The sequence below is a fragment of the Talaromyces stipitatus genome, genomic scaffold (genome assembly GCF_000003125.1).
Source record: "Talaromyces stipitatus ATCC 10500 scf_1105507295541 genomic scaffold, whole genome shotgun sequence".
NCBI classification, from domain to species: Eukaryota; Fungi; Ascomycota; class Eurotiomycetes; order Eurotiales; family Trichocomaceae; genus Talaromyces; species Talaromyces stipitatus.
Window position 1 is genome coordinate 182,370 of NW_002990115.1, and position 19,952 is coordinate 202,321.

Consider the following 19,952-nt stretch of genomic DNA (forward strand, 5'->3'; position numbering starts at 1 on the left):
ATCGCGGCAGAACCGCCTAGTTGTAGAAGTAGTCGAAGAAGCGAATTCGGAAAACGAAATTGATACGGGTATCAGCCGTCAGGGGTTCACGTGCGCAAAAGACGAAACACACGAACGGGAGCTAGATGGAAACAATGAAATTGCTTGTCCTGGTCTATACCAGGACACAGGTTGTATGCTGAGATTGATGGGGAAGGGGACAAGCGACAGACGTCACGAAGAATCTGGTGGATTAGCAGCAGTGCACCGTTGGGCCTAAGAGTAAACAAGTTGGTTGTTGATGCCGATTGACCTGTGGAGTCAACACCCTGTTTAGGCTTAGCGCGAATGTCGTCCCGCATCAGGATCGTGGTGGCATGTCCGCGGTCTGTTATGGGATGATCTGGAGATGCTATTGATATTATGCTATGAATTGAAGAGGAATTATAAGGCTATGTCAATAATAAGACTGAGTCAAAATATCTTCATTAACGTAAGCAAACTCAAACAAAACAGATGCAAATGTCAGGCAGTTAACCACATGAATATCAATCGAATGAAAGATTACAAGAAGCTCATGGTCGAATAGGATAAACAGACTAAGAGACAAGGAAAACATGTTATGTAAACAAGCCGCGGTGAATCACGCCATAAACTCCGCGCTGTGCAAGGCCGAATGGTAACTGAAGCTGTTCAGGTTGGGAAATATTTATTCAGGAGGTCGAAAGAGCACACAGCGTAATAGAAAGCATGTAGCCAGAAACAGGCTGTCGGGTAGCGAGGTGTTCTCCTAATTTAGTCTTCCCAGCTCTTCTCCACGGTTTCACGGACTCGCTTGACATATTCACGGCGGTTGTCCTTATACAAATTCGAAGCCTCGACATTGGCGGGGGAAGAGGTATTAGGGTCGTTGAGTAGACTAGCCAACAGAGAGCGTTAGACATATCTTCTATGCGACCAAGAGAATCGTCTTGGTCAACTCACCTCTGGATACTGGTCAAGATCGCGGCCACGTCATACGTGGGGCTCCAACGGTTCTGTAAAATATCCAGACACAGTTCACCAGTGCCATAGACGTTCGGATGGAACATCTGACTGATGAACTTGACGCCGGGTGGTTTGTTTGGGTATTGTTCTTCAAAGTGCATGACTAGACGAAAGGTTCCATCTTCGAAGGGGGTGTCGGCAGGTCCGATAATAACAGCATTCCTATACGCAACATCGTTAACATATACTCGGTGTGATAACGGATGTCGTCTCAGAGTTGATCATACCAAGTCATGACATTGTCGGCGACGGGAGATGCAGAAACACCAGCTGGGGGATCTGTTTGCATACGCTGCATGTTGTTAGCCTACTGCTGAAAATAGCAAGAGATTAAGATAAGAAGTGGTAAAGCCGTTAACGACAACCATGCAGTGAGAGGAGAGACGAACCTTGAAGTCACGCATCAAGCGACGGCGAGCAGATGTCGACATTGCGGAGGGTTCGAGATGAGCAAGATGGAGCGGCAAGTGCTTCGAATATTCGAAAGAACGGTAGCAGAAAGCAGAACACGGATGGTATACTTCGAAAGCTTGGTCGAAGACGTTTGCAGGAGAACGAGGTGGCAGGGTTGATAATGGCTTCCAAGGTGATGGATACAGCGGAGGCGTCCTGTCAATCAGTATGACTGAGCGGATGCTCTCAGGCACCAAGGCATCGATCGCATCACTTCCATGCGATTCTCAGCCAATCAGCGATCACTTGAAGCTGTAGGCACGTGAGCAGGTTTCTCCGATTGGTGGATTACTGACACTCTGCTCTACTAATTGTCTGACACTCGATCCATCGGAGGATTATTGAGCTTATACAAAAATCTAACAGTAAATGACATACTGCGTCTGCAGCAAATATTGATGCGATGTACTCCGTACTTATCCGCTTATTCCATGGACAGAATGGCACACGGCCGGCAGAGGGGAAGCGGCGATAAGACTTATCTCGCATGTGACGTTGAGCCATTCATTACTTTGTACAATCTGCGTCTTCTATGAACAGAAAATATATATGCAGATGAGTGATCTCAAAATCAAAAGACTAGATTTCTCCATGGAATATTCCATCGATATAAGAGGCGGTTTGCGAGTAGAAGGCCGATTTAGCGGAAAGCCTCGGTTATTTCGGCCATCGGCGGCGGAATACAGGGCGGAACAATTCCCTACATAACATACTTCTCTGGACAACTTCCTTACTGTCTACATACTACTGCTACCATTCTAATTCTTCTCTGCTTGGGTCTGACTATTTGAATATTTCCGTGATACAGTAGTCACTCTTCCGTTCTTGTTAGTCTTCAGATACCCATCATCATGCAAGCATCAAGAGCAGCCAGCCGCCTTGCGCTTCATGCGGCCCATTTACCAAAGCGATCGTTTAGTACTTCACGGGCAGTGGCAAAGGATATTCAAGATGCCTATATTTTGAGCGCAGCGCGGACGCCGGTTGCAAAGGTAACTACTCAATCCAACCAAATGTCATATTTTCGACTAAGTATACTGATCGTATTCTAGTTCAACGGCTCGCTTGCCTCTCTATCCGCACCCCAACTCGGCGCCGTCGCTATCAAATCCGCAATCGAAAAGTCGAATATTCCCGTCGAAAAGATCACAGATGTTTACATGGGCCAGGTACTACAGGGGAATTCCGGTCAAGCACCTGCGCGCCAGGCAGCAATTCTCGCTGGGTTGTCAAACACGGTTGAGGCTATCACTGTAAACAAAGTCTGCTCTTCCGGTTTGAAGGCAGTCGTATTTGCCGCTCAGAATATACAACTGGGACTCGCCGAGGCGCAGGTTGCTGGAGGAATGGAGAGTATGACTCAGGTTCCATACTATTTGCCACGATCCAGTCAATTACCGGCGTTTGGAAATTTGAAGGTTGAAGACGGTTTGATCAAGGACGGCTTATGGGATGTTTACAACCAGTTCCATATGGGTGTATGTGCTGAGAAGACTGCTTCTAAGTACAACATCACTCGCGAACAACAGGACGATTATGCCATTCAATCGTATCAGCGTGCCCAAGCAGCATGGAAGGAAAACAAATTTGCCGACGAGATTGCCCCAGTCACCGTCAAGAGCAAGAAGGGCGAAACGGTCATTTCCAAGGATGAGGGATTCGAAAGCTTGCAGATAGAGAAGTTGAAGGGTCTCAAGCCGGCCTTCATCCGCGATGGAACCGGAACAGTCACTGCCGGAAATGCTTCTACCCTGAACGACGGTGCGTCAGCTTTGGTGCTCACGAACAAGGAACTTGCCCAGCAATATGGATCTGGAAGCCGAGTGCTTGCACGCATTGTCGCATCTGCGGACGCCGCTCACGACCCTGCTGATTTCCCTACCGCCCCGGCCAAGGCCGTGCCAATTGCACTTGAAAGAGCCGGCATCACCAAGGACCAGGTTGCTGTTTGGGAGTTCAATGAAGCCTTTGCAGCCGTCATCAAGGCTAACGAACAGGTATGTTTGATCCATTATTCTCTGATCACAAGTTCCAGGCTAATCAGAAACAGATTCTCGGTCTTCAAAATGCCCGCGTCAACCCTCTCGGCGGAGCTATTTCATTGGGCCATCCTCTTGGCAGCTCAGGATCTCGGATCCTGACCACTTTGCTTCATCAGCTACAACCGGGCGAGTATGGCGTGGCTGCCATTTGTAATGGTGGCGGAGGCGCAACAGCTGTGGTGGTTCAGAGACTGGACCAGGTTGAATAGTGTCGTAAAAGCTGTATATTTCTCTTCTCTCATAGCCATTTTTCATGTCATGAAATGTATAACGGTTTATCAGTATCATGTTTCCTGCTGTTGCCAAGTAGTATGAATGTCTCAATGTGACCAACGAAGAGGCTCTGTATTTCAAGGATTCCTGAGATAGCTCTATGTAAGAAAGCCTCCGTTCTGAAACTATGTCACTCCAAGTAGTCGTCCTGCAATAGGATCCCACTCCTGATCCCATCTTCGTAGGCTCTCTTTTTGAGCACCATTTCTCAGATTTTCCAGCTTCGATAGATTCCCGAACAAGTCTGTCAAATGACTCGCTAGTTCTTCTGAGCTGCCAAAACCTCGTCCGTTGACGCCTTCCGTAACTAACTCCGGCCAAGCTTCGAATCGATTCCATCCGACAACCGGCAAACCAGCACCAAACATATCAACCACCTTCATAGGTAGATCAACACCACTGCTGCTGGTATGTAAGCTGACACCCAATGATGCGCTACCCAGAAGTTTTGCGTAGTCAAGTGTGCTGAGCCAAGCAGTTCTGATGTCCACTTTTTCAAGCTTGCCAGCTTGGGCACGAGCAGAGATCTCATTGAGATACATCTCTTTCTGGGGGCCTTTGCCCGTGATAATTGCCAAAATGCTCGGCAATGCAGTGTTTTCAGTTGTCGCGATCTCAGAGTAACGACAGAGGGCGTCTATCAATACCGAAAAGTCCTCATCGGGAGTCCAAGATGTCGAACTAACAAGAACGCGCACATCTCCAGTTGCCAACTCAGCTTCAGTTGCTGCCACCTCTTTCAAAGAAGCTAGAAACTGTGTTCTTTCCTCCTCGTCTAGGATAGGCTTGAAGTGACTAGCTGGTCGGTCGTGTAGTGTCAAGATCGGAGCTTTTGTGATTTGAAAGTCATCTTTCAAGATACGAGTCATGGCATTCGTGACACAGAAATGTGCAGTTGCCCATCCACAGAAGAACTTCTCGTACCATTTTGAGATCACAACTAACGGATGTCGATTGCCCAACTTCAGCGAGAGAATCGAATAACCAAAGTTGTGCCAATCAATGATGAGTCTTGTCTGTCGGAGAAAGCAAACGACGGAAGCAATGGCGAGAGTCGGTATAGAAGGAGGATTCTGAACGAGTAAGTATTTTGCGGGTTTTGTACGGTATGCGAGACATATCCACAATGAAAGGATTTGAAAGAGGACTTTAAGAGGCCCAAAGACGAGAAATACTATCTTATTGTTGGTTTGGAGGATGGCCGGATGCGGCGGCAGAGGAACGACTGTAATGTTTGAGTGGGATGTGATTTCAGGATGAGGATCGGATTCTAGAACCTATATCAGCACATGTTTTGAAAGCAGAACATACAAGTTTTTCTCCTGTTCACCTTGATATCCAATAATGTCCACCTGTCCTCCATGGCGAGCAATGCTTAATGCATGGTATTGCATGCGCGGACTGCGCCCAATATCTCCCAAGACCAAGATCTGAACTGTAACCTTCTCTTTGCCATTGCCGCCTGTTTCTTGTCGTACACGCCGCGGAATATATTGTGATGGTAAGGCGATAATGAGGAGTGTCAAACAGCTAGACACCCAGAAGGCGATGCTAATGGCCGTCTCGATCATGACTGCGATCTGCGCGCCCGTGGTTGAGTATTGTTGCAAGCGATGGAGTTGCTTTAAATACGATTCCTACTTAGATGGCGCAGCCAATCACAGGTATTTACCAGGGTTACACTCTGGACCAATCAGAGAACTCCACGCCAAGAGATCCGACAACCATCTTGGCGATCTGTGCTCTTACACTCCCCTGGCTGCTCAAACTACTTTGCAGTACATACTAGTAGCCGGTTGGCCCGGTCTAGTCAGGATGACTCGCGATAAATTACGATATAAAAGGATCGTCCTCGTCTTATGTATACTAATGCGTTGAGAGTAAAGGGGCTAGGGTTAGGGCATTTGCGCATCAATCCACGTGACCTTCAATGCCAAGATATGAAACAAACTCTCTGATTGGCTGCGGCAGATCTTCTAAGGTTCCCATCGACGGACCTTTTTTCGATCTCTTTGGCGCTACTCTCCAGGGGTTGATTTCACGAAAACTGCCAATTCGCATTTTCATATATGAATTCAGCCGGGTGACATGATTCAGTAGTTCAAACGCTTCCTGTTCCCTCAGTCTCTCACTGCCCAGCTTCTTCGCCGCCGTGTCCGAGCCACAGACTAACTACCGGGCCCCCGCTTCGGACGATCCGTCTACGAGCGAACCGATGTCTTGACTGAGATAGGATTGTGTGCGCACAAGCTCGTCCGTGATATTTTGTACTCACACGGCTGATTTGCGAAACGATGTCGATATCCGGACCTTCACACATGCCTACGGGCTCCTTCGGGCATAGCCGACGACCTCCGCGTGGACATATGCGATCTGGCAACTGGCCGCAATTGCCTTCTTCGGCGATGGCCCCGACTATTGAGAATGAAGAGCAGGAGTCATCTGAACCTGTCGAACACGTTGCCAATGGCCATGATCATCACCATCACGACACAGAGCATTCATATTCGCATGGTCGTACTCCTAGCCTGATCTCGAATCATAACCATTCCCATTCCCACAACCACAGTTGTGGTCATGGGCTTTCATACTCAGTGACCGGCGCCAATGTAGAGGACTCAGAGGAATCTCAAATGTCAGGAACAAAAAGTTCCGATGCTTACACAACGCCATCTCAAGGATCCGACAACACACCCATAAGGTTAGTTACACATCAGTGTTGTAACAAGTAACATGCTACTGACACTGTCCACAGCTATGAGATTACAACCGGTATTCTAACTGGTATTCCTTGGTCGCTTTTATCGTGGTATATGAGACAGTACACAGCGCCGACTTCCCATAAAGTCTGGCGAATGCTAAAGACCGCAGCAGCAAAGCAAAAGTTCCTCAAGACCTATTCTCCAGAGACTGCAGTTGATACAGTATGGTGGAGAGCCTTGGTTTTGGTCTCTGTCATCATGCTTACGACTGCTGGTATTGCATTGTTCCGGCGACAACGCGCTAGTCAAAGTCTTCAGAACGCGCCCGGTTTACAGCTCAGCGCTAGTTCTGCACAAAAGGCTTTCTTACGCACCCTATCTCTATTACTGCCAATATACGCCGGCATGGTTATCGGTGGCACTATGGTGGCGCTCGCATTGAGTTTGACCTATGCAGCAGGCATTCCCACTGTGTTTCAAATCGAATGGAAAAGTGGCAAGCTGCGCGAGAGGCTGGGGAATAAGAAGGCGTCCTTATTTGTTTTATCTTTATTTCTTGTTTTGAATGTTCTTGGTTATGACTTTCCCATTGATACCCAACCGTTTCGTGGATATATTGCACTAATTGTCTCGATTTTCGTTCTTCGTCCCCCTTTTGCGACACCAAGAGACTCCATTCCGGCAGTACAGAAAATTGACGCCAATTCAGTCTCGCAACTTGTTGATGGTTTTATGGTTCTTGTTAGTCAACAAGCGTCTGCCCTATCAAATGGACCATTGATATCATCTTCTGAAGACATCCACCTAACTTTAGCCTCTGGCGGAGTGGTTGGCTTGTTTTGTATGTTGGTGTCTCCGTTTCGTGCTGCCAAAATACCGTTTGGCATATCAGATTTAATCAACACGCTCTTCATCGCCCTCGCCTTTGCGATTTCCATGATATTTTCTTCCCCGGCTGGACTCCGATCGCGGCGAAAGATAGGTTTTGTCACAACGGCATTGGTTGTCGTCTTTACAAGTGCGGTACCTCATGAAGAGAGCAGTCGTATTGCACATTTCTCGTGGTCGATTCTTGCTGCTCTGTGTTATTTCGCAGCCGTTTTCGATGATCCGAAACCTGGCGAAATAACACCGGCCAAAAGTGAGTTATCAACTGTGACGAAATTTCTTCTGAAGCAGGGGGAGTCGTGGCCAATTCTACACAGCATTCTATCAAAGGAAGACTCTCGAAAAATCTTCTACTTCATGTGGTAAGCTTTTTATTACTCGTGCCTTATGATCATACCAACTAATCCCCGATAGTCTAAACTTTGGTTTTATGCTTATTCAATTGACCTACGGATTCGTCACTGGATCACTCGGTCTTCTCAGTGACAGTATTCACATGTTCTTCGACTGCCTCGCCCTCGTGGTTGGGTTATCGGCTTCGGTAATGAGTCGATGGCATCCGAGCGTCCGCTTCCCATATGGCTATGGCAAAGTCGACACTCTGTCCGGGTTCGCCAATGGAGTGTTTCTCATGATCATCAGTGTGGAGATCATATACGAGGCAGTAGAGCGACTAACCTCAGGAAGTGAAATGCGAAGAATTGAGGAACTGCTTGTTGTCAGTATTGCTGGTCTTGCTGTCAATCTTGTGGGTATTATGGCTTTTGACCATGGCCACGCGCACGGCCACGATCATGGTCATGGTCATGGTCACGACCATTCCCATGGAAATGAGAATATGCACGGAATCTTCTTACATATTATGGCTGATACACTCGGTTCTGTCGCGGTGGTCATTTCTACTATTTTAGTACACTTTTACGGCTGGTCTGGTTTCGATCCTCTTGCATCTTGCTTTATCGCAATACTTATCTTTGCGTCGGCTGTTCCTCTTGTGTCGAGCACAGCGTCGTCATTGCTGCTTGCTATGCCAGCCGATGTGGAGTATAACCTGAGAGATACACTCGCAGGAGTGAGTACGCTAAGAGGCGTGGTAGGGTATACGGTCCCTAAGTTTTGGTTGGATGATACCTCTGCGTCGTCTGGACACGACCACGACCATGGACATGATCACGGACACGGACATAGTCATGATCATAGTCACAGTCATGGTCACTCACATAATCATAATCAGCACGACCACCACGATCATGACCACACCCACGAGCATGATCATGACCACACCCACGAGCATGATCATGACCACGATCATAGCCATCACCACAAACATTCCTCCGAACCCAAAATTCTAGGCATGATCCACATAATCGCATCCCGCAACGCTGACCTCGAAGACGTTCGGAGACGAACCGTCGAGTTTCTAAGCGAGAAGAACATGGATATAGTCGTTCAGGTCGAAAGAGAAGGTGAAGGGAAATGTTGGTGTGTTAGCAATGGGAGTACGATAGGAAGTCGGTCGTCTTATATTAAATAATCTTGTAGTATAGTATGTAGTATACGAGTGGAAAGAGATGAGCGCACATACTCCAATAGAGAGAGTTATTCCTTGCTTTCAAGGTTTCTGGATGCATGGTAGATATCAATAGATATACAGATCAAATCGATGCAACCACCACCAACTGAGTCTACAAAAGTATCCTGTCTATTCATCCTGATATTTCCCCCCACAATACGCGCAAGTATCATATCGATCATAAAGCAAATCATAAACTTCCTTGCCATTCCTGGCCTGGGCAGTTTGCTGCTGACCTTCCAAAGTATAATCAATGCCTTGATCTCGAGAAAGAAAATTCATATCGCATCTAGAACAGAACATGGAAATGTATGGTTCTTGAATTGCGAGGAATGTCAGGGTACATCGATCTTTTCCATCACATCACAGATTAGTGTCATATAAATATGTTTTTGGGAAGGGAGGACAGAACGAACTCCAAGTATGACCATTTGCGCAAATGGTTGTGTTTTGATCACGCCAGCTCAAGCCTACATTTCCCTTTCCACGGCGGAAACAAGTGTTGCATTTTTCGTAAATCCAACCTGCTGGTCTTTCAAGCATGGATGCTGATTTTGGTGTGGCGTCAAGTACAGCGTCAGTGCTCGGTTTATTGAAGTCACAGAATGCTATTTCCTCGTCTATTGGAAGCTCAAGAACGATTGAGAGATGTGTTAGTGCTCGATGGGCTAGGTTTAGCAAGTCGTCGTTTTTGTCTGTTTCCTGTTGTCTGCCATAGTTAACGTTTATCGCGCATACGCATGCTGAGTAAATCAACCTGGCTGACCGCAGATCATTCTTGCGAAGTTTGTCGGATGAAGAAAGGATATAATGCAAAATATCATCACGTCTCATGGCCATTAGTTCATCAGATAAATTGACAGGTTTAGGAAACACCGCACCAGGCTCCGGCGGCGTGAACAAAATAATTGTACTCTCCTCGGCCCGAATCGTGTATTCGAGCACGTCTCCTGGATGCATCGTGAATGCTACAGCTGTCCAGCCGTCAGATGTAGCGAGCCCCCATATTCGTACGACGCTCATGTCGCCTAGTTCATATTGAATGTCGTATCGTTGCCTATATCGCTCTATTTGATCCTCCCATGGCGGTTGGATTCTGGAGATACTTTCTTCTAGTGGTGTCCCGATCGTAGAGAGAAGGATTGCTTCGCAGAAAGGACCAAGTGTTGTGAGGTATATTGTGCGAGTGTCATGGGAGGTTGTGGATGATGTCGGTGATACAATTCCTGGTATGTCAGTCATGATATGATGAAAGCATAATTAGGTAGAAGCATACCTGATATTGGCTCGTTATGTTGATAATATATAGTACCCATGCTATTATATCCTTTGTCATGAAATGATCGTTGGCGGAAAAATATGTTGCCTTCATCAATTGCAGGGTGCATGATTGACTTCATATACGTGTCTTGATCGAAGCGAAGTGTGACTCGCCCACCAAGGTAGCCTGCTACAAGTAAAAGTCTCGACTCGTCCTATTCTCGTCAGTATTGTACCATGATAGAGATAGCAGCTTTACATACGATAGGTATCCACTGCAGTGGTCCAGTAAAGTTTATAGATTCCAACTCATTAGAGGCCAAGACATTTAGATTCAGTGTCAGATGCTCTTCAAGTGAGACCGCAGATTCGTCTTCAGAACTCAACCCGGCATGTACATTGATCAAATGTAGATTACCTCCTAGTAGTATCGCGATCATAGCTCTGGACTTCGCACTGGAGTTCTCCGAGTCGTTATCCTCACCAACAGCCCTACTCCAAGGACCACACGAGACATTCATTATCCTAGCTTTGGAGTTCAATGCTTCAGCGAACAATGATCCCTTAAGAACCATGCTATATTTCCTATCCAGATGTCCCATTGAGACATGATCTATAACGTTGATAGAGTATTGAGTCTTAGAAGCTTTTGATGGGGGATTTCGTTTCACGCGGACTAAAATAACTTCGTTGCTATCCGTGGCGATGGTAAGTAATTGTTCACCCCATCGTACGGCTGCGCGGTCATCCCCGGCACATTGGGCATCACTCTTCAAGGGAGGACACCAAGCAAAAGACCGGATTCGAGACCTGCGGAGCAAATCTTCGGATCCGTTTCTTAACCGGAAGAAATTTTCAATGGCTCGATTCACAATGCAAACGCGAGACCAGTTCCGCCTCTGTCCATCCGCCTCGTATAATGACAGTAGCAGATTAGATGTCAGTACACCGAGCACACATCGCCGATGCAGCCCCAACCCCGGGGGTGACCAGGCCAGTTGAGACACGACGCTTGGTGACTGTTCGGCTCCGATAGAGAATTCATCTCTACCGGAGGGCCAAACGACTTTCCATTCTTGGTGGGTGAAGACATTGGTTCGGACTTTGGTAGATGTCCATGGCATGGATTTCTCTTTTTCAAAGAGAGGGTGGACATATTTGGGTTTCCATTGGGGGAGCTTGTGAACTATCAGCTAGCTGGTCGCTATAAGAAGGAGTAAGTACATACTTGTAAATGGACCAAGTCTCCAGCTGCTACTGCAAGCTCCCCGTCGTCAGACCAGCTTAGGCAATTGTAGCATGATGGATAGAGGTTGAGATCGAGAGCTTCTCCCATTGCAACAGTCGAGGATATGTCTTTGTGAGTTTTCTACATTTTTTGACAGTGACCAGAAGAATAAAGAAGGAAAGCGATTTCGTGAGCGGAAAGAAGCGTTTCTTTCAGCCTGAGGCAACAATTCGGGGAAAGGCTTGGCACATTCTCATTGATGCCTGGAAATTCAGGAATATATATATCTTTAATTTTTGCACAGCTTGCTTTACAAATGTCCTTATACAAGTGTCGGAATAATAGATATCAAGCATAGAGTCTAGTAACTGTGGACCATCTTCAATCCTCAATTCACAAACAGTATCACTAGGGCTGACAGTCATAACTTCCTGAAGCCAACTAAATAAGCCGAGAAGTCTAGAGGAGAGTAAATTCTGCTCCAGATAGAAAACCTACCACAGAGTCCTTGATATGCATTGTCCTTGTTTGTAGTGCTAGGATCCGCGTCCTTGTTGAAACACACCATTCCATGAAATCCCAAGAAACAAAAGTCCGTATAAATCGACAAACACCATACGCCGCTGTCCATAATTTCATATGAGGATGGCTGAAAAGCGAAGAGAATAATGCAGATTTATAGGCCAACCTAATCCTCTCCTAAACTGTCCCTGACACACTTCCTCACTCGCTTCTTGAATTCCTTCGGATCATCCCTCCACAGCCTGGCCGCTTCCACATTGGCAGGACTCTCATCATTAGGGCTCGATAGCATCGAAATCACCGACAACAGGATCGTCTCTGGTGTTTGAACGGGCGACCATCGCTCCGCAGCTGACTCATAGCCATATTTATCCTCTTCGGGAGGATGCAAAATCGAGATGCAGACTTCACCACTCGGGTAAATATTGGGGTGGAAGATAGGGGTCTCGAATTTCATCTTGGGGGGCATATGAGGATATTCCGGGGGAAAAGTGAGTCGAGCACGAAAGAAGCCTCCACCGTAGAATTTGCAGTCGTCGGAGATCATGAGCATGACTTCCCATTCGAAGACGTTGTTGTCGACTAGACCGCAGCTGATACCTGGGATGTCTTTGTCGGACTGCATTTGTTGCAGTTGACGAGCGAGCATGCGCCCAGCTGCAGTGGTCGCCATCCTCGTTCGTTCTTATATATCGTGGTTGTTGATGCGATTCGGGTTCTCGGCGGGGTCAGATTGATGGCGATAATAAGTTCTTATCGTATCGGCGGCGGCCGTGATCAAATGCGGGTTTTTATAAAGAATGGTGACGTTACGCGAGTAGGGAATTAGGGTGAGTATGTTCCGGGGATAAAGTGAAAGAGGAACTTGCGAGTAACTATAGGCTTTGGCTGAAGTCAGCCAAACGCATTAGTCAACAAGAATCATCGCGGGGCTCGTGCCGGAAGCGTCCCACCGCCACTTTTCGTCTGAGGCTATTCTCGCGCCACTTGATCGAGATTTTATAAGACTTTATTGGCTATATTTTGACATGTTCATTCTCAATGTATATACACTCTTAGGAAAGAAACGAAGATATGCAGAAATAAAACAGCGACAGCCAATTATCATGATGATATGACCTGTATAAAAACAATCCAAGTAGACGTATACGAGAGACGAGTACAATTATATACCAGGGATGGGCTCTGCCTACTTACGCGGTAACGTCAAAACCCTTGTTGCCGAAAAACAAAAGTATCTGGCCGAAGAGAATGACACCAAACATCAAACCAAGAGCGGTCTGGAGAAGGAAAACTTTGCCGACAATACCCAAGAAGCGCATACGAGAACCCCAGCTAAATGATCGCCAGGCGTCAACAATGCCGATCTTGCCTTGACCACCGATGATTTCAGGAGTAACCTTTCCACCGAAGGAGCGGTCGAAGGGCACAATCGTCTCGTCATCTTCGGGGAGCATAGAAGCGGCAACGCGGATAAACGTGACCTCGGCGGGAATTTGGATCAGCACGTAGAGGACAAGGAAGAGTGCGAGGAGACCGAAGGCACCGGAAAGAGCAGCAGCGGGGGAACGTGCAGAAGGCTCGGAGCCGTACTCAAGGACCTTAGTGCTGTATACGATGACGAGAGGAACGAAAGTAACGATCTGGGCAGCAAGAGAGCGAAGAGCAGCGGCGGGGGCGATCTTCATGAATGTCTTGCGCCATGAAGGGATTCGAGACCAAAGGGATTTGGCAGATGGCTCGGAGATAACGATATGAATCCAGCCCACTCGCAAGTTGGCCAGAAGAATTTCAGCGAAGAATCGTGCGAACGCACTTCCATAGATATGGAAGCTTGCCGACATAGGGTAGGTGATAATATTGATGGCGAGACCGGTCAAAATGTAGAGGAGCAGACCGCGGAATGGAGCCCATCGTCCAGCACGAGCAGTGAGGTGCGAGATGGTGCTCTTGAGGCCGCTGGTAACGGGCTTTTGAGGAGGCACGTCGGCCGCATCATCTCCAGTGATTTCAGGGTTGAGCGGGGCGTGGTCATCGTCGATACGAACATAAACATCTGGATTGGGGTCCTCGACAGCGGCCAGCGTCGTCACGACTTTCCCGTAGATGTAGCCCACGCATCCGGAAATCACGCACAGGATAGCAAGAGTGGAATAGAGAATTATGACTGCCATCAAAGGAAAAGGCTGCTTCGGATCAGGGTCGGCAGGGCCTTCGCTGGGATCACTGTCTGCAGAGCGTCGCACGAGGTGCTCGGTGACTAGAGCAATGGCCGACATGTTGAAGGCCGTGATATACTGAATATGAATAGCAGATTGAGTAAAAAAGAATGAATGTAATGATGATACTGATAAAATATAATAATCAGGAAGATGGACTCAAAGGAGAGAAATACAAGAAGAGATTATTAATGTGCTTAGGCACCGAGTCAGTGAGACAACAGAAAAGAGGCTGAGTCGGACTTACCGGATAGCTTTCTCTGGATCCGGTCTAGCGTCCCATAGCATCCTCAGGCAGCAACTGTCTCGTCCTCTCTTTGCCCTACCTATACACCATACGTTCTATCTATCTACACACGCAGCTCAAACATCTATCAGCGATCTTGGCTCTGACTGGGGCTCTGTCTTTATGGCTCAAAACCAATAAGGAAGGAATATGCGGGTTTATCTTTGCTTATCAATAGCCCTAACCCTAATATAGTCTCATCGAAAAAGCAGCCGCAATGTTCCATCATCCAGAAACCACTCTCTGTCTTTCTCCCACCCCTTTGTGATCAAATCCCGTCCAATATTGATTGCACCCTCGATCTGTCTCGCTGTTCCCCAAGTGACACCGGCCACAGCACTCCAGCACACCAAATGAACACCCATATGCACCGCAATCTGGAAGGCCTGCGTCTCGTTGAGCAATGGATACTTTTCCATCAGTCCTTCCATAATCCAGACTCCGCCGTCATTGTTTTTGAAGTGTTTGACTTTGTATAATTCCGCGAGTACTTGCCCCAGATCCAATGCCCGCATACCCAACTGGGCCATTTCCCAGTCGATGATGAATAAACTGTGCTGCGCGTGGTTGATGAGGACGTTGCCAGTCCAGAAGTCGCCGTGGATAGGACCCCAACCATCGCTCCCATCATGACTATTATTTTCAGTGGAATGTGCTGATATTTCTTCCGCGGCGTGCGCTCTGACTTTCTCGAACACCGAACGACTACTTTCCAGGATTTGAGGATATTGATCAATCGTACCGATCAGCGTGTCATAGTTGATAATAAATTTGAGCTGTTGCATGGATTTGTTCTTGGCCAGTTTTTGCCTCAGGCCGGCTTGCGCGTCGAGTGTTGTCCATGCATGGAATGATCCTAACCATGAACCCAGTGCATGTCCAATTGCCTTTGCTGCTGGTTCATCAACACGCATGCCTGTGTCCGGAGCTAAGAGCCACGTTTTTAGATCAGAGGACTCGGGCAGATCTTCCATGATCTGCATGTGAGTTGTGGAGTCAAAGTCAAACAATCTTGGAGTCTTGACTGTAATCGGTGGTGATACCGATGTGTCTCGCGCCGGAGAGAAGGTATTCAGTCCCCTCAAAACCAGGGCTTCGAAGACCTATCAAGCACATCAGTACTTAATATATACGTGGGAGAGAGTTCACATACGCATCGCTCACTATCCAGCTTGAACTCCCGGTTAAGAGCCACGAAATTTTTCGTATGTTTGATAATGACATTTGGCTTTTCATCTTTAGCGCCAATAGACTCCGGGTTTGATAGAATCCCCCGGTAGACGAAATTAGCCGTTCCTCCATTGAGACGTACCATAGATGAGCAGGCATACGCTGTCGTTGCCAGCTGCGAAAACACTGAGGCTTCGATATCGGCGTCTGTTGCCATGGTCGTACTCAGCTAAGTCATATGTATAATAGATGTCGAAGATTGAAGGACATCCAGATGATGGACAAGCCAATTTATATTTAATTTATATGCTCCTCTAAGAATAGATAAATTCTGAAGTTGTTGATTTATCGTATTTTCCCCGCCCTGACTGTGGCCCGCAACTGCGATTATGATTTGGTGCTAATCAAGACTCATCTTGACTCATTTAAGATCGTCCATGCAGGTTATTCTAGACCTTCAAGATATGCTATGGATTGTACTGTTTGTATTCTGTAAAGCATATATACAACACTATTGATAAAGGCCCAGGAGATGGTCTTAAGTGTCAAGAACATGCATGAGAGAGATAAGGCAACCCTCCGGCGCCTGGTCTATGTAATGCTCGGGGTGGGTTCAATTGTTCCATAGGGTATCTTGAACAAAGCAACCCAATACAAAACTCATGGCCAGCCTATATTCACTGTAGATAGAAGTTCATATTCTCATCAAACGGTAAATCAAACACATTATCAGGAAGCATGCCACCACCCATAGAGAAGATCCCTTCCGCGTTGAACGGAATCTGGAAATCAAAGTCAGGTGCAAGATTTGCATATTCCGCTTGTGATCCAGGAAGGAGGCCGTTGTTCATCATTGGGTTAGCAACATCTTGTCTCAAGTTTTGGTTGAATTGGTATTGTTCAGGCAGGAAGCTGCTTGACGTCGTAGTTTCAGGTCCACTGACGCTATAGTTAGCCCATTGCTGGGGGTCTGAAGTTGTGCTTGTCACAGAAGGCAGTTTTTTATCGCCGGGATCAGTGGTAGCAAGCATTGACCGTTGATGTGCAGAGGAAACATTGGTGGCTGTTCGCGACGGCCCTTGGCTGTCGTCGTTCTCTTCTTTTGGGCGAGCTGACGTTGACTGTTTGTGTGTTAATTTGCAAAGTATCACTAGAATAGGTTGTAGATCCATGGCTATAACACACCTCTTCATTCTTCGACCCAGACGCTTCCCCCTTACGATTGAGGAACCAGTTCTTCAACAGGTTCAAGACCATGCAAAACCTTGATGCTGTTCTACCCCCTGGCCTCATAGAACTGATTTTTAAATGGTCAATCATCTTGTCAAAATACTCCTCCACTTTGAGATCGGCCGGTGAGAAAACGTGCCCTAAACCATGGTTGGACGAAACCCCCGAGAACATCTTGAGTAACGCAATGAATGCATATGCTGAACGAGCATACATATGCGTGGGTAGAGTAACTAAAACCTCCGGCTCAATAGAAAGCATACAGTCTAGAGACGTATGAATCGATGTCAGACAGGCTGTGAGAGCATCAATCTGAGCAGCAGTCGCCTTATCGAATTTGACATCGGTCTTGAACGCAGACGTGAAGGGATTGCTGAGGTCCTCGATGTTATGTTCGGTGTGCATCGATATTTCATGCATATAGATATTGATGATGCTCTCCGCTTGTCGCAGGATCGCTGTAAACGCCCGCGTCAGTCTCCGGATTACCGCACGAAGTGTAACTTTGATAACTCACGTGTATACTCGTCCCGCGGGATCTCGCGCCGCCACTCATCTAGTTGTCTCTCGAAGCCCTTCAGTGCATACTGAACCTTGGTGTCACTCATTGATAAACTACTAGATGGGTCATCCATAGAGAACTGAAATCCAATTTCTTCGGCAATACGCGTTAATTTAGCCCAATATATCAAATTGCGGTCAGATGGCTGGGCTTCGGGTGAGGTTTGTAAAATTTCAATACACTCATCCATATAAGGATGCCATCGACACAACAACGGCCGACGAAGCGCCATAGAGGCATTGACTGCCATGAAATATGCACCTAGCCAAACTCGCCTTGTTTCGACAGAATCGGGGTCAAAGGAAGGTCTAGTCGAACTATTGCCCATGATCTCTCGCAATAGCCCATGTGGCTTATTGCCTTTTTTTCTCGTAACACGGCCCATCCCAATGTCCAGAGACATAACGACAGCCATATAGATAAATTGAAAGAACTTGAGCTCCTCGAATTGATCGGGTGGCACATACCAGATACATGCCAACATGATCGATTGTACTAATTCCAGGGATCTTTCGCCCTTGATGACGACCTTATCAGCAAAGAGACGATGCACCTCGTGTACTAGAGACATTTGCAATTCCGATCGAAAGTGGCCGATCGAGATAGCCATGATCACCAGGAAAAGTGTAGGTTTATTGCGCCGAACAGAGGCCATGGTTGTACCTGGGGGAAAGACGACTACGGGGAGTCTAGGGGCAATCTCATCCATATAGTGGTTGAAGATATCAACGGCAGTCTGAACATCAATCAGCCCGCGATCAATGACATCAGTAAATTCGTTCGCATTGTTTATCACGCTTTCGCTAGGTAGGTTCGCTGAAGGAGCCTGCTGGAATGTTAGTGTCAAAACTTCAGAGACTTCGCGCGGACTTACTGGGGCAATGAAAGTACTGCTTTGAGACACCGAGCCAGGCGGTGCGGAGTATTTAAACTCACCACTTGCTGTACGCTTAGTGCTCGTACTAGGAGAAATTGACTTTGCAAGCGGTGGCAGCGATGGTGGTCGAGGACCACCCCCAAGCCATCGACGAGCAGCAGCAAGTTCCTGATCTTGCGACCTCCCCTCTGGAGATGCCATGGTTTCTATCCTCCTAGACGCTTGGAGACTAGCTGTAAGAGCATCAATCTTCTTCTCCAATTCACTCACGCGACTGTCTGTCTTCTTCTGACGCTTCCGGGTCGGTGCAGTGACAATGCACTTGCGATTCGCCTTGGCGCATCGCTTACAAGACCCCGACGGATGATTGTTGTCCTGTTCGCAGCGAACCTTCAGCTGTCGGCAGGCCTCACATGCTCGCGGTCGTTTCAGGTCGGCAAGAGGATCGTTCGGATCATGTTCGTCGTGCGAAGCTCCCATAGACATCTCATTTAGGTAGCCTGCTATCGATCCGCTGCCTATTTCCGCCACACGATTATCCGTAGATGAAGGTGTTGAAGTTGACTGCTGCGGATGCGCACTCGGTGATTCCGATGTTACCTGTCCATAACCCCGTCCGTGATCTAGTCGCGCACCATATTCCAGCGCTTGGTTTGGCGCATACGATGGTGGGTGGTGTCGCGGGTTCGAGTATGAGTCTCTGTCCGGGAAAGAGATATTGTTGTTGTTCTCCTTCAAGTTGTCATTGCTCGGTCGCAAACGCGGATCGATATCCATGCCGCTTGTGACGAGTTACTCGTCTGCACTGTTCTCCCTCACTAATGGGCAGATCCATTGGATCGGTGTTAGCTTGATTGCGATGCGCTCTCTCAATTTTCGGATGAGACACCGGGGGAAAGTGGTGTGAGCTCAGAAAAAGCATATTGGCCGGGTAGTGTTGAACAACCAAGAACGGGTTTGAATAGGTTCGCAAGATAAATAGAAGGAAAAGCGCTATACGCACGGTCTAGGACTGGCTCAGACAGAAAATCCCTTGTAAAGACAGAGCTCACATTCAGTGAGACAACGCGATTTGCATCGGAGCACGGCGTGTCGGGACACGGTGATGCCGATGACAATCAGGGAGTAATAATGTTTAGCGACGAGCAATCAATCGAAGGGGGCTAGATATTAGCACGAATCTCCCAAGTTCGATCAAGTATAAAATTTAATCAAGAAAGGCGATGGGCATGAAGCTTTCAGTAAACGTGGAAGACAATTGCTTTGATGGGGGAAGCTGAGTCGGTTAGAGGATGCAAGCTAACTAACTCAAGTAACGTAGGCAGATAGATAGTCAGAGCGGACTTCATCAGGAAGAAAATACCGCAATTACATTTAGCAATCTTTGAGCTATAGACTTATTGATGAGCGAACTGAAACAAATAGTCATGTTGGAGGGATCTGTCTAATATTGGTGCTATCAAAAAGCATATACGGCTGTATAAATATTGAACCCATGCGCCAACAGAGTAGAATGATGCCGAAGGGCCCAAGGCCTACATTCGAAACTGGAAAACCGGGGAAGTAATCATCAAAACGATCCAGTCGTCGGTTGTCCCAAAACGCCAAATGCTGCGCAGCAAACCTGATGAAAACATAAAT

At 47.3% G+C, this 19,952-nt stretch overlaps 8 protein-coding genes across 8 annotated transcripts, besides 1 other annotated feature; 2 read left to right on the plus strand and 6 right to left on the minus strand.

Annotated features, from left to right (window-relative positions):
* Positions 1–412: 412 nt before the first annotated feature.
* TSTA_023960 (ubiquitin conjugating enzyme (UbcB), putative) lies at positions 413–1,999 on the minus strand. The gene is made up of 4 exons (XM_002479452.1): positions 1,416–1,999; positions 1,254–1,318; positions 964–1,188; positions 413–898 (listed from the first exon to the last, which is right to left on the minus strand). Exons 1-4 carry the CDS (start codon positions 1,455–1,457, stop codon positions 775–777), a joined length of 456 nt encoding a protein of 151 aa, XP_002479497.1. The 5' UTR covers positions 1,458–1,999; the 3' UTR covers positions 413–774.
* Positions 2,000–2,330: 331 nt separating this feature from the next.
* On the plus strand, positions 2,331–3,733 carry TSTA_023970 (acetyl-CoA-acetyltransferase, putative; the record flags this gene model as incomplete). Its single annotated transcript, XM_002479453.1, has 3 exons — positions 2,331–2,471; positions 2,532–3,476; positions 3,530–3,733. The coding sequence occupies 3 exons, from the start codon at positions 2,331–2,333 to the stop codon at positions 3,728–3,730; spliced, it is 1,287 nt and encodes a 428-aa protein (XP_002479498.1). The 3' UTR covers positions 3,731–3,733.
* A 186-nt stretch (positions 3,734–3,919) lies between these two features.
* Positions 3,920–5,365, minus strand: TSTA_023980 (beta-1,4-mannosyltransferase (Alg1), putative; the record flags this gene model as incomplete). The annotated part of the gene is made up of 2 exons (XM_002479454.1): positions 3,920–5,064; positions 5,125–5,365. The coding sequence occupies 2 exons, from the start codon at positions 5,363–5,365 to the stop codon at positions 3,920–3,922; spliced, it is 1,386 nt and encodes a 461-aa protein (XP_002479499.1).
* A 701-nt stretch (positions 5,366–6,066) lies between these two features.
* On the plus strand, positions 6,067–8,918 carry TSTA_023990 (CDF zinc transporter (Msc2), putative; the record flags this gene model as incomplete). Its single annotated transcript, XM_002479455.1, has 3 exons — positions 6,067–6,495; positions 6,550–7,746; positions 7,799–8,918. The coding sequence occupies exons 1-3, from the start codon at positions 6,089–6,091 to the stop codon at positions 8,916–8,918; spliced, it is 2,724 nt and encodes a 907-aa protein (XP_002479500.1). The 5' UTR covers positions 6,067–6,088.
* Positions 8,573–8,707: a microsatellite.
* Positions 8,919–9,086: 168 nt separating the features above from the next.
* Positions 9,087–11,599, minus strand: TSTA_024000 (uncharacterized protein; the record flags this gene model as incomplete). The annotated part of the gene is made up of 5 exons (XM_002479456.1): positions 11,446–11,599; positions 10,481–11,395; positions 10,234–10,432; positions 9,374–10,183; positions 9,087–9,307 (listed from the first exon to the last, which is right to left on the minus strand). Exons 1-5 carry the CDS (start codon positions 11,551–11,553, stop codon positions 9,087–9,089), a joined length of 2,253 nt encoding a protein of 750 aa, XP_002479501.1. The 5' UTR covers positions 11,554–11,599.
* A 534-nt stretch (positions 11,600–12,133) lies between these two features.
* TSTA_024010 (ubiquitin conjugating enzyme, putative) lies at positions 12,134–14,246 on the minus strand (the record flags this gene model as incomplete). The annotated part of the gene is made up of 2 exons (XM_002479457.1): positions 12,134–12,641; positions 13,165–14,246. The coding sequence occupies 2 exons, from the start codon at positions 14,244–14,246 to the stop codon at positions 12,134–12,136; spliced, it is 1,590 nt and encodes a 529-aa protein (XP_002479502.1).
* A 366-nt stretch (positions 14,247–14,612) lies between these two features.
* Positions 14,613–15,956, minus strand: TSTA_024020 (uncharacterized protein). The gene is made up of 2 exons (XM_002479458.1): positions 15,626–15,956; positions 14,613–15,575 (listed from the first exon to the last, which is right to left on the minus strand). The coding sequence occupies exons 1-2, from the start codon at positions 15,857–15,859 to the stop codon at positions 14,670–14,672; spliced, it is 1,140 nt and encodes a 379-aa protein (XP_002479503.1). The 5' UTR covers positions 15,860–15,956; the 3' UTR covers positions 14,613–14,669.
* A 231-nt stretch (positions 15,957–16,187) lies between these two features.
* TSTA_024030 (C6 transcription factor (War1), putative) lies at positions 16,188–19,088 on the minus strand (the record flags this gene model as incomplete). Its single annotated transcript, XM_002479459.1, has 3 exons — positions 16,188–16,763; positions 16,828–17,330; positions 17,390–19,088. 3 exons carry the CDS (start codon positions 19,086–19,088, stop codon positions 16,320–16,322), a joined length of 2,646 nt encoding a protein of 881 aa, XP_002479504.1. The 3' UTR covers positions 16,188–16,319.
* Positions 19,089–19,952: the final 864 nt, after the last annotated feature.